The sequence below is a fragment of the Archocentrus centrarchus genome, chromosome 6, assembly GCF_007364275.1.
Source record: "Archocentrus centrarchus isolate MPI-CPG fArcCen1 chromosome 6, fArcCen1, whole genome shotgun sequence".
Lineage (NCBI taxonomy): Eukaryota > Metazoa > Chordata > Actinopteri > Cichliformes > Cichlidae > Archocentrus > Archocentrus centrarchus.
This window is the reverse complement of record NC_044351.1, coordinates 2,466,466-2,479,772: the sequence shown is the minus strand read 5'-3', so window position 1 is coordinate 2,479,772 and position 13,307 is coordinate 2,466,466. Positions and strand designations below refer to the sequence as shown.

The window sequence follows — 13,307 nt, the reverse complement described above, 5'->3', positions numbered from 1 at the left end:
ACACTGTAACACAAGATGGCGCAGTAAAGGTGCAGTGAGGCTGTGAACAGAGCCTCAGAGCACGCAGTGGTGAAACGCTGCCCCCTCTGGTGAAGGTTTCAGTTAAATTCTGCAGATTATTTTTTAAAAAGTAGCTTTAAAATCAAATGATTTGTAATTTCAGAGCACTCACAGATGCGTGTATGTGCTTGCATCTGCTTCACAGATCTGATCATTTGCACTAACAAAAAGCTTCATGTGCATCTTCTAAAAACATTTGTGACATGTTTGCTCATTGATGGAAGCTCAGTGATTAAGCAGCTGGTCGCGGTTATCAAAGATCAGTCAGAAATGCAGTTTTAAGAGTGTGTCTGCACTTCCTGGACTTGTGGATTGAATAAATTAACTGCACATCAGCGGGACTGAAATCCACGGGCTTTTGTTTTAGGGCTGCTTTTTCAAAAAAAGAAGAAACAGTTTTTATTTTCCTGTCGTATTTTATTGTTAAAACTGCAGAATATGAAAGAGAAAAATCAGCAAACAAGTTGAAAAAGCATGTTTTTTTATACAACATTTGGTTTAATTTGTATTAAATTTAATGAGCCTGAAACCATAGCCTGTATATAAATGATGGCTGTAGCTGCTGTGACATCACCTGCTGGTTAGTCAGGGCCTGTTTTCAAAGGTTCAATCATATAATAACAACTTGTCAACTACAAGGTTCCCCTCCCGCACTTCCTGCTCCTTTCTGACTCTGATGGAACCAAAATGAACTTCCTGTTTTATGCAGTCAGACCTGAGAGCAGTGACTGAAACAAAAAACTCACTCAAGTGTTTCCTGAGCTCAGAGATCAGCTCATTTTCTCAGTATTTGCTACAACTGGACCAGAGGAGTCGCCCCCTGCTGGTTACTGAAATAAAGCAGGTTTGAGGCACTTCAGCTTTTCAGACATCATCTTGTATATACAGTCTGTGGCTGAAATACTGAATAACTGCAGCTGTTTCACATCCAGCCCCACCAAAGGCTCAGCAGGGACCCCACCAGAGCCAGGAGGGGCTTCACGGTGGTCGAGGCGGTGCCAGAGTTGCACAGGTTGCTGCTGCAGCATCGGTACGTGAAGCTGGAGATGGATGGGAACATGAGGCTGAGGCGGGAGTTATCGCAGTCCGTGTACCTGATGCACTGACGGATGGTTTTCCCGCCTGGATAACCAAACGCACACAGAGAAAAGAAATGCAAAGAAAATACTGTGAAGCTGGAAAAAGAAAGAAAACCATCCTGTATTTTAAACATTTTGCATCAAAGTAATGAATGCCTGCAGTAAAATGAGCTGAATCAGTGCTAATAACAGGAGCTCAGTGTGGTTTTCATTCATCTCTCTAAAACCTGGAAAACAGGAAACAGGAAGGAACTGATGAACAAATCAATATTCTCGCTCCTTTCATTTTTCGATCCCTCTGCTGTGCCAGCTTCTTTTTTTTAATTTAACCTTTATTTATACAGGTAGTCCCATTGAGACTCAGTGTCTCATTTGCAAGAGAGACCTGAACCATGAAACTAACAGGAAGTGGAATAATTCTCCAAGATCGGATCTGGGATGTACTGACCTCTCTCGCTCAGAGAGATGCACGCGTCTTCATTCGTGCACTCCGCAACATCCTGGCAGCGTCCGGTGTAGTCCTGGCACTTATAGCAGCGAAGCCCAGAACCTGAGGAAGAACAAACTGGTTTTATTACTTCAAAAAGTGTAAGATGTGCAATTATTATTAAGTGTAATTATTTATTGATTGGGATGTTAAATCTTTTCTTTCTGAAGGATTAAAATATCCAAATCTGGGCGCCCAGGTGGCTTAGTGGTGAAGCCGCCGACCACATATATATGCCGCAGGTTCCGGCCTGTCGCCAATTTGCCCGCATGTCTTCCCCTGCATCTTTCTCCATTTCCTGTCTCCCTCCACTGCTGTGGCCAAAAATGCAAAATCTGACACCCAAACCAAGCTGCCACACAGGAAACATGACGGGTAAAACCAGCAAAAGGTCAGAGTTCATAGAAGGAGCCCATGAAGCTTCAGGATCTGAAGAATGGGCCAAAATCACACCTGAGTGACTGGTTTCTCCGCACAGGAGCCGTCATTCATACTTTTTCCCTGCGTCTCATTATTACACATAACGTATGGAGATCTGTGGCTTGGTTTCTCTGCATGGATTGGACAGGTTCTGGGTCTGAAAACCTGAACTCTCTCTGATGTCCAGCAGGGGGCGACTCCTCCAAAGTCTGAGAAACCGAGCATCCTGCTCAGCTGATCTCTGAGCTCAGTGAACTCTGACCTGATGAGTTTTCAGTCGCTGCTTTGAGGTCTGACTGAATAAAACACGATGTTCATTTTGGAGATCACGTCTACACTTGAGTAAAACGAGTGTAAGAAATTACACAAACAGGACAGAAAGTTAAACTGCCTCTGGCAGCCCCGTTTATTCTTTAGGAACACAGACGCGGTCCAAACTGCCCGCATGAAACTCAGCATGCGTGACCAAGAGTGATGCTGAAGGAATCTACTGCCCTACGTGTGTGAAGGTGTGGGAGTACCCCAATGGGCGGTGCACCCCACCTCACAGCTGTCTGATGGGAGGTTTGTGGCAGACAGACCCGAACCCAAAGATGCCGGCGCTCAAACAGAGCTGAAGACATGAATCAGACCAGAAAGCCACCATCCCAGCAGGGATGGAAAATCCACCATCGTTCCACAGCAGCATGCCGGCCTTTGGAAAACCAGCACCAGAAATGCGTCTCGCTGTGCAGCCACTGCTTAAGGTCATGGGTGTTCCTGCATCCATTCACTAACTGCTCACACGGATCGCTGAATCCCGCTCCATACCAGCTGGGAAAGGAAGCTGTTCACTCCCTCGCTTTAGCATTAGATATCCAGGATGAGTGTTTTTAATGCAGCTTGATTACACTGGTATGGGTGGATTTTTATGATATAATCAGTTTTCTTCTGATCAGCTGTGTGTTTGTTACATCAGGTGGCTCAGTGGTGGAGCGGGGGACCACATGAATATGCCGCATTGCGGCGCAGGTTCGAGTCCTGGCCTGTCGCCACCGTGTCCGCGTGTCTTTCCCTGTATCTTTCCCCCATTTCCTGTCTCCCTCTACTGCCAATAAAAGCTGCTGTGGCCAAAAAAGTTTTTTTTAAAAAAAAGTGAGCATGCTGACCTCTAGAGCCACTGCTCAGATCATTAAGAGGAGAGCAGGTCTTATTTCTTTTTTACACCCAATATTTGATTATGAATCACGAGCTCGTGCCATCGCCTAATGTTTTTAAACTTTAAAAATTACAGGCTGTAATTCTCAGTGAGACACATGCAGACAGAAAACCATAAAGTTGCGTGTAAAAATCTGTAAAAAAAAAAAGACTGTAAAAAAATCCCAACAGCTCATCATAAAGAAATTTAAACTAACTCCTCTTTGGAAAATACACAGAGAAAACTTCATTTTTTAAATTATTTTTTGCTCTGCAGGGACATTTAAACTCATGGTTGTGCATTTTTTTTATTATTCGAGATACACACAGAATAAACATTTGCCTCAAACAGAGAAAGCTGGGCTAAAAATAAATATATTGTGATTTCTGTAAGACATTCAACCACAAACATTTAGTTTCCAGTATTCACTTTTTTCCCTGATGTTCAGAAAAAAATTCAAACCAAAGTGGAAAAAAATGCAAAAAAAAAAAAAAGAAATTAGGCAAAAAAAAGAAAAAAGGTCTGAACTAGGAACGTGTTTATAGAGGAGCTCTGGACTTCAGCCACATAGAAGGTTTTACATTAATACTTTAAACCAGCATATAAACTGGGAGGTCTGGGTGAGCTGGGAGCTGACCACCAGCCTTTAAACGGAGGCATAACGGAGCAGATCGATTTCAGATTTGTAACAGCCTCAGTCTGTTTGGTATGAGGAGGGAAACTGCTGTCTCATACTGAGTACAGTTTATACAGTAAAATTATTATTATGAAAAATATTTATGGTGCCTTATGAGCTTATTAATTTGACCTTTAAAGGAGGTTGGCGTTTGAATTGTGTAATTTAATGAAGAAATATTTTCCAACTCACCCACGTGAAGCATCCCAAAGCAGATCAGCAGCAGCAGCAGCTTCATGTCGTCTTCTCCCTGCAAACGAGAAGCAGAAGTGAAGTGAGAAAAGGCGGGAGGCGTCCTCGTCGGGTGTGGAGTCCGATCTGTTCCACTGTGCCACCAAACTGAGAGCCACTCTTTGTTAACGGACCACAAAGACTCGCTGTCTGACTCCTCCTCCCCTCCAACAATCACCGGCCCCCGCCTCCCTCAGGCTTTCATTACCAGTGTCTGTGTACGCTGCCTCTCTCCAATAAATCACATCTAAACATCAGCTCTGCCTCTGCCCCGTATCATGACCGTGAGATCTCTAACTTTCAGCTCAAACATCTGAGAGCACCAGAGGAGAGTCGTCTGCTGTTTCAGTATCTGTTCACCCTGCGTCCTCTCAGCGTGATCTGATCTAAAGAGCTTCTGGTCCTCTCTTCTGGTCTTTGGGTTTCTCATAAACGCTCAGCGGGGCTGAGGTCAGGAGAAGGTGGAGGAACTCACATCACAGCCAGCTCTCTGAAGTTTAGAAGTGTGTCTAGGGTTTGGTTTCCTGCTGCAGGACAAATTCTTCTCAGCAAAGATGCATCACTCTCCTCGGCCTGGCTGGAGATGCTTCCCACAGCCATGTTACACAATAAGAGCCTCTGGATAATTTTTTCATTCCAAATGAATTGAGACAGATGCTGAGAGCTCGTTTGGAGGGAATCTTAAACGTTGGTTAAATATCAGCTGCATGCGTCTCTCGCTCTTCTCTGAAGCTTCGTGCTCTGAATGCTGAATCTTTGAATGGTTTCCACTTACAGTTTCACTGTGTTGTGGTTCATGTGGACCATCCCTCCACATACATCCAAACTGCAGCCTTTTTACCATCAGAGGAGTCGCCCCCTGCTGGACATTAGAAAGGATGCAGGTTTCACTTTTCAGACCCAAAAGACCACCATCATTTCCTGAGCCCCCAAAGTACCTGAACTGAATCAGAGTGAAAACAAATACCAAAAGGTTAGCTGAAAAAACAAAAAACAACAAAAAAACAAAACAAAAAAAAAACAAAAAAAAAACACACGTCCAAACAGGAAGTCTCCTGCCTGACACAGTCCCGCCTTCACACGGACACTAAGGATCTCTCAAACGAAACGTTAAAGAGACGCTGTATGCAAAAGAGGACAGTGTTCCACATTCAACATGAATTCACTTTTACAGTCAGCGAGTGGCCAGTCAGACACGCTGATTTTGAACGTTCACAGCAGCAGTCTGCGGCCCGTCCTCCGTCGTGGGAGGAACCAGCGTTGGTTTGGCATGTGAGTATTTTTGCAGCCGTCTCAGAGGCACCAGAGACTCACGCCGACCGAGTCACTGAGATCTTAACATCTACAGCCCATTCACAAAGCCTCCTTTCAACTGTGCTTTGTGTTATTAACCCCTGTGACTTGAACCCTGTCATCAGAATATGGCAGTGGCGGCACCGGGGGGGGGGGGCTATAGCTCCCCCTGGAAAAGTCATAGCACCCTCGTAGCACCCCCAGGAACATAGCTTGTGTCTGTGTGTGCTGAGAACTGAAAGAACAAATGATCCTTCATTGCACCCTCAGCAAAATGCTTAGCCCCCCCACCCCCATTAGCACCTACAGAAAAATATTCCTGGAGCCGCCACTGGAATGTGGGACAGCTTTTAAAAACTGCAGATTTTCACAAATGACCTAAAAATGGGGAAAAGAACCAAACAAGGAATAAAAAGATCAGACTACATGAGATGGTCTTCAAAAAGCAGGAATCTGTTCAAGTCTGATCTTCACAGCATGTCTGAAGACCTGCATGAACAAGAGCTCTGTGAGGACTTCAGAGTTTCTAAAGCTCCTCAGGGTGGACTCAGACACACTGATGGAGGACGTTCAGAGCATCGTTAGTCTCAACAGGAGAGCTCTATCAATAAACATCACGCCGCCCAGGGGAACCTCACATTGTTCCTGAGTCCACCATGAGGAGAACTCTGAACAACAATCCTTCACATGGCTGCAAGCAGAAAGCTAAAGATCACACGGACGAGGCAGGAGGCCATTTGAAAGATGGATGAGACCAAAATGAGAAGATACACATTCCCAGCCGGGAACGCGGTGGAGCCACCATGCACATCAATGTCCAGTACTTCTGGAAATTTTAGAAAATTCATAAAAATTGTAAAAAGTCAAAAATTGAAAATTTATCTCCCCTTTTCGTAGAGCCTTACTCAAAGAGTATGTGTGGCAGGTTTGGGACGATTTCAAATTAAAAAGGCAGAGCAGCGGCGAATTTAGCCAAAGGTTGTCGGGACGGCTCGGTATGGGATCAGCCGCTGACCGTCGTCTGTGACTACAGCAGAGCTCAAGAGTTCTTCTGCACTGCTGGATGTCAGAACAGGAACGTAAAAACAAGGGCAGTCGGTTTGTTACACCTCCGAGAGAAATTCAGGTTAATGCCTATAAGCCATAAAAGAACCAGACTGGATCAAATCAGACGGCTGCTCTGCATCATCAAGAATGTTCAGAGGTTAAAGGACTCTGAGAAGTTTATAACTTTTACTTCAGACTACAGAATAAATGCATTTGGTGGGAAAACTGGGTTAAAGGGGGACACAAACTGAAGGGGAGATAGCTTATCTCTCAGTGGACTGTAAGGTGCTCGACGTGTTTGGATCCCACCTTCAACCTGGAGCGTCGGCCAGAACACTACTTTAGGGCTAGGATGATAACTGCTGACTGATGTGAGTAGGAGTTGACTTCACTCATAGAAGGCAGCAATCAGGGAGACAGGAGTGCAGTTTCACATATGGGCTTTATTAGTTAGCCCTGGTTCTTACAAGGTGCAGACTTAGCTCCGAGTACACTGGGCTAGGTGAAGATCCACATCTATACATGAAGGTGTGTGTGGGACTGTGGGAAATCTCAACTCTCCACACACTAGTAACATAACTAAATATGAAGACATAAACTATGGGGCCTTTTGTACACAAACACTCCACTATAGCGGCAGTATCTGTCTTCAGTCCTGTGCTGTGTGTTTCTCAGATGAATCCTTGGCTGTCAGCTGCAGGCAACATGAAGAAAACCGAGTGTTTGGAAAAAAAGGCGAGCGTGCAGCTTCAGGCGGCAGCTGGATGCAGCACAGTCGCTCCTCTGTGAGCGGCGGCCGGCGACGGTCCCGTCTGTCACGAGCTGGGACCGAAAGACGACGGCGCAGACGCCCATCCCGACCTGAGCTCTGCTCGTTGCCCCTCCCGGAGCTGTGTTATGCATCGCCGAGGAGCCCGGGCAGCTTTCATGCCTTTTGTTTCCCAGCAGAAGCGAGCTTAAACTCATGGAGTGAAGAACTGCAGAACACAAAATGCTGCCTGTACATCAGTTTGCAGATGAATCTGCAGCAGCAGGAACCTCATAAACAACCTGCAGCTTCAAAATGTCATAAACCCAAAATCTGCTGTCACAGTGTCTACGTCCATCTTTTGAGTACAGTCTGTATGTTTAAACCCACACACACACACACACACACACACACCTGATGGGGCCTCCTTTCATGCACTCTAAGTCCGACTGTTAGAGGAGCGCTCTGCATGTGTACAGGCGTGACTGCAGGTGACGTCAGGCTCCAGCAGCTGCAACTGCCACTCAGCGAGCCCGCGGACGCCTGCAGACAAAGCGCGCTTCATCCGCGCTGACAAAGATGTCACAGTTTCACCGTGAGCCAGCATCCATTCACGTTCTGACCGGCTGACAGCAGCAGTGAAAAGCAGCTCTGGCTCCTCTGATGGGGAAGCGTCTGCAGCGTCTGAGCCCTTCCTGCCCGCCTTTGTCTCTCCTGAGGACTGGGCTCCGAGCGGCCGGACAGCTTGGCAGCGAAGTTTCTTTCTCCGTTTCCCAGAGACGGAAAAATACTTCCAAAAAATTCAGGACGGAAACTCTGATTTGGTATAAAAATTCTTTGTTAACATAAAAGAGCATGCTGAAAATGTCAGACTTCCGTGGCCATCTTTGATGTAAAGTACACAGTGGGAGGTGAAGGGGCCTCAGCTGGGTCAGAGGTCGGGGGACTGAAGCTGTCGTTTAAAGCACGTGTCAGACTCAGGGCCCGTGGGCCGGATATAATTTTATGTGGCCTGCAGGATGATTCATTCAGCTACTATTAAAAGCTTGTGGGTAAATGCAGTGGCGCAAAAAGGGGGTATGCACTATATGCAATGCATAGGGGCGCCGCACAAGAGGGGGGGCGCCAAAACGATGTGGGAAAATATTTCTGGTGTTGCATTTTCTGTATTTAACAGCTGTGCATATGACATGATCAATAACAGAGGCGCAGCGCTGATTAGGCGCCCCTGCGCTCCTTCACCTCCCCTCCTCCTGTCCCCAAGACAGTCGTAAAAAAAGTCTTGTATTTTATAAGTCCATGAATAAGTGATCTGCACACTGGTGTGTGTGTGTGTGTGTGTGTGTGTGTGTGTGTGTGTGTGTGTGTGCGCGCGCGCGCAGTGTTCAGCTAGCGCTGGTCTGAGACGCCCTTTAGTCGGGCTGAGGATTTCACCGCTTCACTTTCGGAGCTCTGCTGTCTCTGCATTTAGCAAACAGGAGCCCGCCCCGCGAACTCCGCACCAGCTAGATCGCTGCTTTTATCGCTGCTTGCGCCTTTATTATTTCACTGCAATTTACAATCTACCACAGCAGGGAAAGTTCACAATGTGCACGTTTGATGTCCCTAAGGTCATGCGCGCACTTGGTTTCGCGGCTACAGAAATGGAAATGACAACCAGCATGAATGAGAAGTAAGAAGAAAAACGAAGACCAAATGAAAATTTCAGGCATGATTTAACAGGAGTGGATCATCGCTGACAAGTTTTTTCCACGCCTCCATTGTCTGTGTGGTTTTACTCACTGTGCAGAGAATGGCAGCTGTTATTTTTTTCCTTACATCAGCTGTAGCCACCAGAACGATCACTATAAGCACAATCTGGTGGTAATCACACTATTGTGGTTTGGTTTGGTTTGCGCGATTGTTTGGTGCCGTTTCCTTCACTTTCTATGAAGTGACAGATTTCCTGAGGCAGCTCATGGCACCTGTGTCACTGTAAAAAGTGCTGACTGATGTTTTATCCGCTGATCAATCTGCAATACGCAAAACTGGTGCACAGTTCTTGGCCTGCCGGCAGCTGTTGCAATGAGTGGGATTTGTAGTATAAGTGGTGGGAGCACATTTACCCACTGGCTATTAATAATAGCTGTATGAAATCATCTTGCTGGCCGTATAAAACTAGATCGTGGGCCGGAAGTAGCCCGCAGGCCTTGAGTCTGACACATGTGACATAGAGAAAAACTGCAGTACGGAAGTTAAAATGTGAAGATGAAATTTCTGGCTAGGGTTGGGGGGGCACCTAAAAATGTGTCCGCATACACCTCAGAAATTATATAGCTGCGCCCCTGGGTAAATGGCACTCCCACCACTTATAGTACAAATCCCACGTTGCACTGCAACAGCTGCCACACAGGCCAAGACCTGTGTGCTAGCCCGTGTTCCCTGTTGCCAATGGCACATATTGATCAGCGGATTAAAATCTTCGATCAGCACTGTTTACAGTGACAGTTAAGCTAGTCTGACCCCCAAAATGACCAAATGAAAAGTGGAAAACATGACACGCTTTTCCCACTAAACGCCCTACAGTTAGGCCAACAAATGCAAAAGGATCATATTTTTACTTCATATTCAGTTCTACTCATTGTAACTCTAAAGCAGTCATACTCATCTCACGGCCCGCGGGCCAAATCCGGCCCGTGATTGGCTGGTGACCGGCCCGCGGCCATTTCTTGTAATTGCTCAAAATTAAAATAATTTTCCCTTTTATTGTGAAACAAATGCTGAATAATTCCCCCTTGTGTCCACAAAGTGAACTGTCTGTAAGACAGAATCATTAGTTTGTACACGGCCCTTTAGGTCCTAATGATTTGGGCCTTTAAGGTAGTGAACAGTTTGCGCAGGTCAAGAATCACTGCTGATCTGCGAGGAAAAGACGTGTCCTTAAATGAATATCTTGGCGAAAACAGACAGTTTAATAACAAATGGACAGATGATTTTGCATTCATTTTGCCACCTCATGCCAACGCAAAACCGTTGTGTTTAATTTGCCAAAAGACAGTTGCTGTATGCAAAGTTGCTAACATTAAGCGGCATTACGAGTCAAAACATGCTAGCTTCAGTGCAGCTTTCCCGGTTGGTAGCATTGCACGAAAAGACAAGACTGAGGCCTTAAAGTTGTCTTATGCTACCACATCAACAATCTTGACGACTTCCACTACTGCTGCTGAAAAAGCCACCGCTGCTTCACTGTGTGTAACCTGGGAGCTGGCTAAAAAGGGCAAGCCATTTGTGGACGCTGAGCTTGTGAAAGTGTGCACTTTGGGAATCGTGGAGGAGTTGTTTGCCGGTGACAAACACAAAGATGACATCGTTAACCGCGTGAAGCAGGTTCAGCTTTCGGATTCAACGGCGGCACGGAGACTAGAAACGTTGTATGAGGACAGTTTTTCTACTTTACTTGCTGAACTGAAGTGTGTGGATTACATGTCAATAGCTATGGACGAGTCTACAGATGCAACAGACACTGCACAGCTGTCCGTGTTTGTGAGATATTTTAACGGGGAGCTTTTCAAAGAGGAGCTGCTGTGCCTTTTGCCCATCAAGAGCAATGCAACAGGTGAGGCCATGTACAATTCTATGAAAAGTTTCTTTGATAAGAATTCTCTGGAGCTGGATAAAATCAACCTCCTTGTAACTGACGGTGGGCCATCTATGATTGGACGAGAGAGGGGCTCAGCATCACGTCTCATAGCGGACCACCCCACAGTTAGTTCACTACACTGCATCATTCACCAGATGGTGTTGTGTGCCAAACTGTCTGGTGAAATGAAAGGAGTGATGGACACAGTGATCAAAATTGTAAATCACATTTGCTCAACTTCAAGTTTACAGCACCGGCTTTTCAAAATGCTACTACAGGAGCAAGAAGCTCAATATTCAGACCTACTACAGCACAATGATGTCAGATGGCTGAGCAGGGGGCGAGTCCTACAGCGCTTCTTTGCACTGCGCAAAGAAATCACAGAATTTCTTTCCGGTCAAAAAACAAAGAAAGCAGATGAGTTCTCTCAGTTTATGCAAGATCAGGAATCTGTGGCTCTGGTTGCATTTCTGTGTGATATCACTAATCACTTGAACCATCTTAACCTGCAGCTCCAAGGTGGGGATTCGGATGTGGGAGAGCTCTTTGAAAAAGTGAGCGCTTTTCAGACAACCTTGGGCGTATTCGTGACGGACATAGAGGGGAAAAAACTTCACTTCCCTACCCTGCGTGATGTTCCTACAAATGGGATTGTGCTGTCACGAATGGTAGCACTGTTAAAAAATCTGTCAGAGAACTTCAGATCGCGGTTTCACAACTTCAAAATCCCACAGCAACTGCTACTGTTTGTGCGCAACCCGTTCGCCGTTGCTGTCACCGGGAGCTGCCCAGCAGAGGCAAAAAACGCTGTGCCTGCTATCAGTGAGGGCGCTTTCCAGCTGGAACTGGTCCAGATGCAGGCTAATGATGTCCTAAAAGCCAAGTTCAGAGAGGAGAGACTGTGTGAATTTTGGGCACACTCTGTTCATCAGTATCCGAACTCTAAAAGACTCGCTATATACATTTTGACAATGTTCGGATCCACTTACATATGCGAGTCGGGGTTTTCAGTGATGAATCTAATTAAGGACAAAAAGCGCAATAGACTCACCGACTCACATCTCAACCAGTGCTTGCATATTGCCTTGACCTCTCAGAAACCAAACTTCAGTAAGCTCTCAAAGGAAATGAGATGTGTTACCTCACATTAAGCATGTAGTCAGTAACTAATAGTATGTGATGCATGAAGAGGTTAAAACATAAACATCTGATTACATACCTGTGCTGTCTGTTCCAAACTTTAAAATAACTGAAATATAGTAAAGCAGTTTTTTTTTTTTTAAATTGTATTTCTGAACTATTCCAACATTTGGTGGCTTGCACTGTGCAGTTATGTGTTTAATATATTTTTAAACAGCTTTCACACCAAAAGAGCTGAAATATGTTCATTCTATGCCTAAGAACTGTTAATAATCATTTTCATTTTTGAATTTGTCCAATATTTGCCTGCATAATAGGAAACGTTCCAGCTATGCTGTTCAAGATGGTTCAAAATATATCTTGCTGAATTGCAGTGGAGCTAATAAAATGCATCAAAATATGAGCACAAGCTATCAGTCTTTTTTAAAGTTTGCTCATTTTATATGAATGTAGTTTAATGGCTGGCCCTCGGCCACTTCTCATTTTCCAAATGTGGCCCTCGGCTAGATCAAGTTGAGTATCCCTGCTCTAAAGGATGCTCCGATACAATTCTACATTTTGTGTATTTTAATGTTAAAATAATAAAATACTTTATTTCTGATGACACTGATGTTTGCATAGTGGCAGCTGCTTGGGTTGAAGATGGCATTTGCGCTTTCTCACAGTCCCGCTGGCACTCAACACACACCTCCGCCCTCACATCAGTCAGTGCCGCCGAACCTGGGACAAGTTCACAATTTGACACAACAGAAACGTTTACGTCGGCGGCGTTTGGCTCTCCCTCTAACAGCTGTCAGAACTGCTACAGACACCGCGTAGGTACCGCGACTCACTCCGTCGACTTTGGTGGCGCAGATCTGATTACAACATAAGAACCGACACTACACATAACGGTCCACACACAACAGTCCACCCCTCCACGGAATGCTGAGAAATGTAGTTCCAGGCAATTAAAACGTTTTCATGTTTTTCTGACTTTAAATTAAATAAGTACATAAATATGACATACCGTGTTTTTTTTTTTATGAATGCGAGAAAAAAATAATGATGAAAATCGTTGCCAGTTATTTTCCTGTTTTTTAGCCAATCATATGATTATTTCAGCTCTACACAGCTGATCGCTTTAGCCCGACAATCAATGTTTGCACCAACATGTACTCACCGGGCACAAAGACTCCTCTCCCAGAAAGTCCTGATTTCTAATAACATCCGGGTCTAATTCTTCCTCAGTTATTCAACGTGATCAAATAAGAGGGGAGGTCCAACAACAGAACGATGACGTAACAAGATGGGTGTAACTTCCCAGCATCAATTTCGAAAGTATCAGAAA

General features: G+C 45.2%; 1 protein-coding gene across 2 annotated transcripts; it reads right to left on the bottom strand.

Annotated features, from left to right (window-relative positions):
- Positions 1-456: 456 nt before the first annotated feature.
- On the bottom strand, positions 457-13,235 carry cd59b (CD59 molecule (CD59 blood group) b). Of its 2 annotated transcripts, none has more exons than XM_030731594.1 (4): positions 13,140-13,235; positions 4,092-4,149; positions 1,588-1,689; positions 457-1,182 (listed from the first exon to the last, which is right to left on the bottom strand). In XM_030731594.1, exons 2-4 carry the CDS (start codon positions 4,135-4,137, stop codon positions 983-985), a joined length of 348 nt encoding a protein of 115 aa, XP_030587454.1. In that variant the 5' UTR covers positions 4,138-4,149; positions 13,140-13,235; the 3' UTR covers positions 457-982. The 2 variants fall into 2 exon arrangements, with proteins under 2 accessions (XP_030587454.1, XP_030587455.1); XM_030731595.1 differs by lacking the exon at positions 13,140-13,235 and adding an exon at positions 7,633-7,637.
- Between the last annotated feature and the right edge of the window lie 72 nt (positions 13,236-13,307).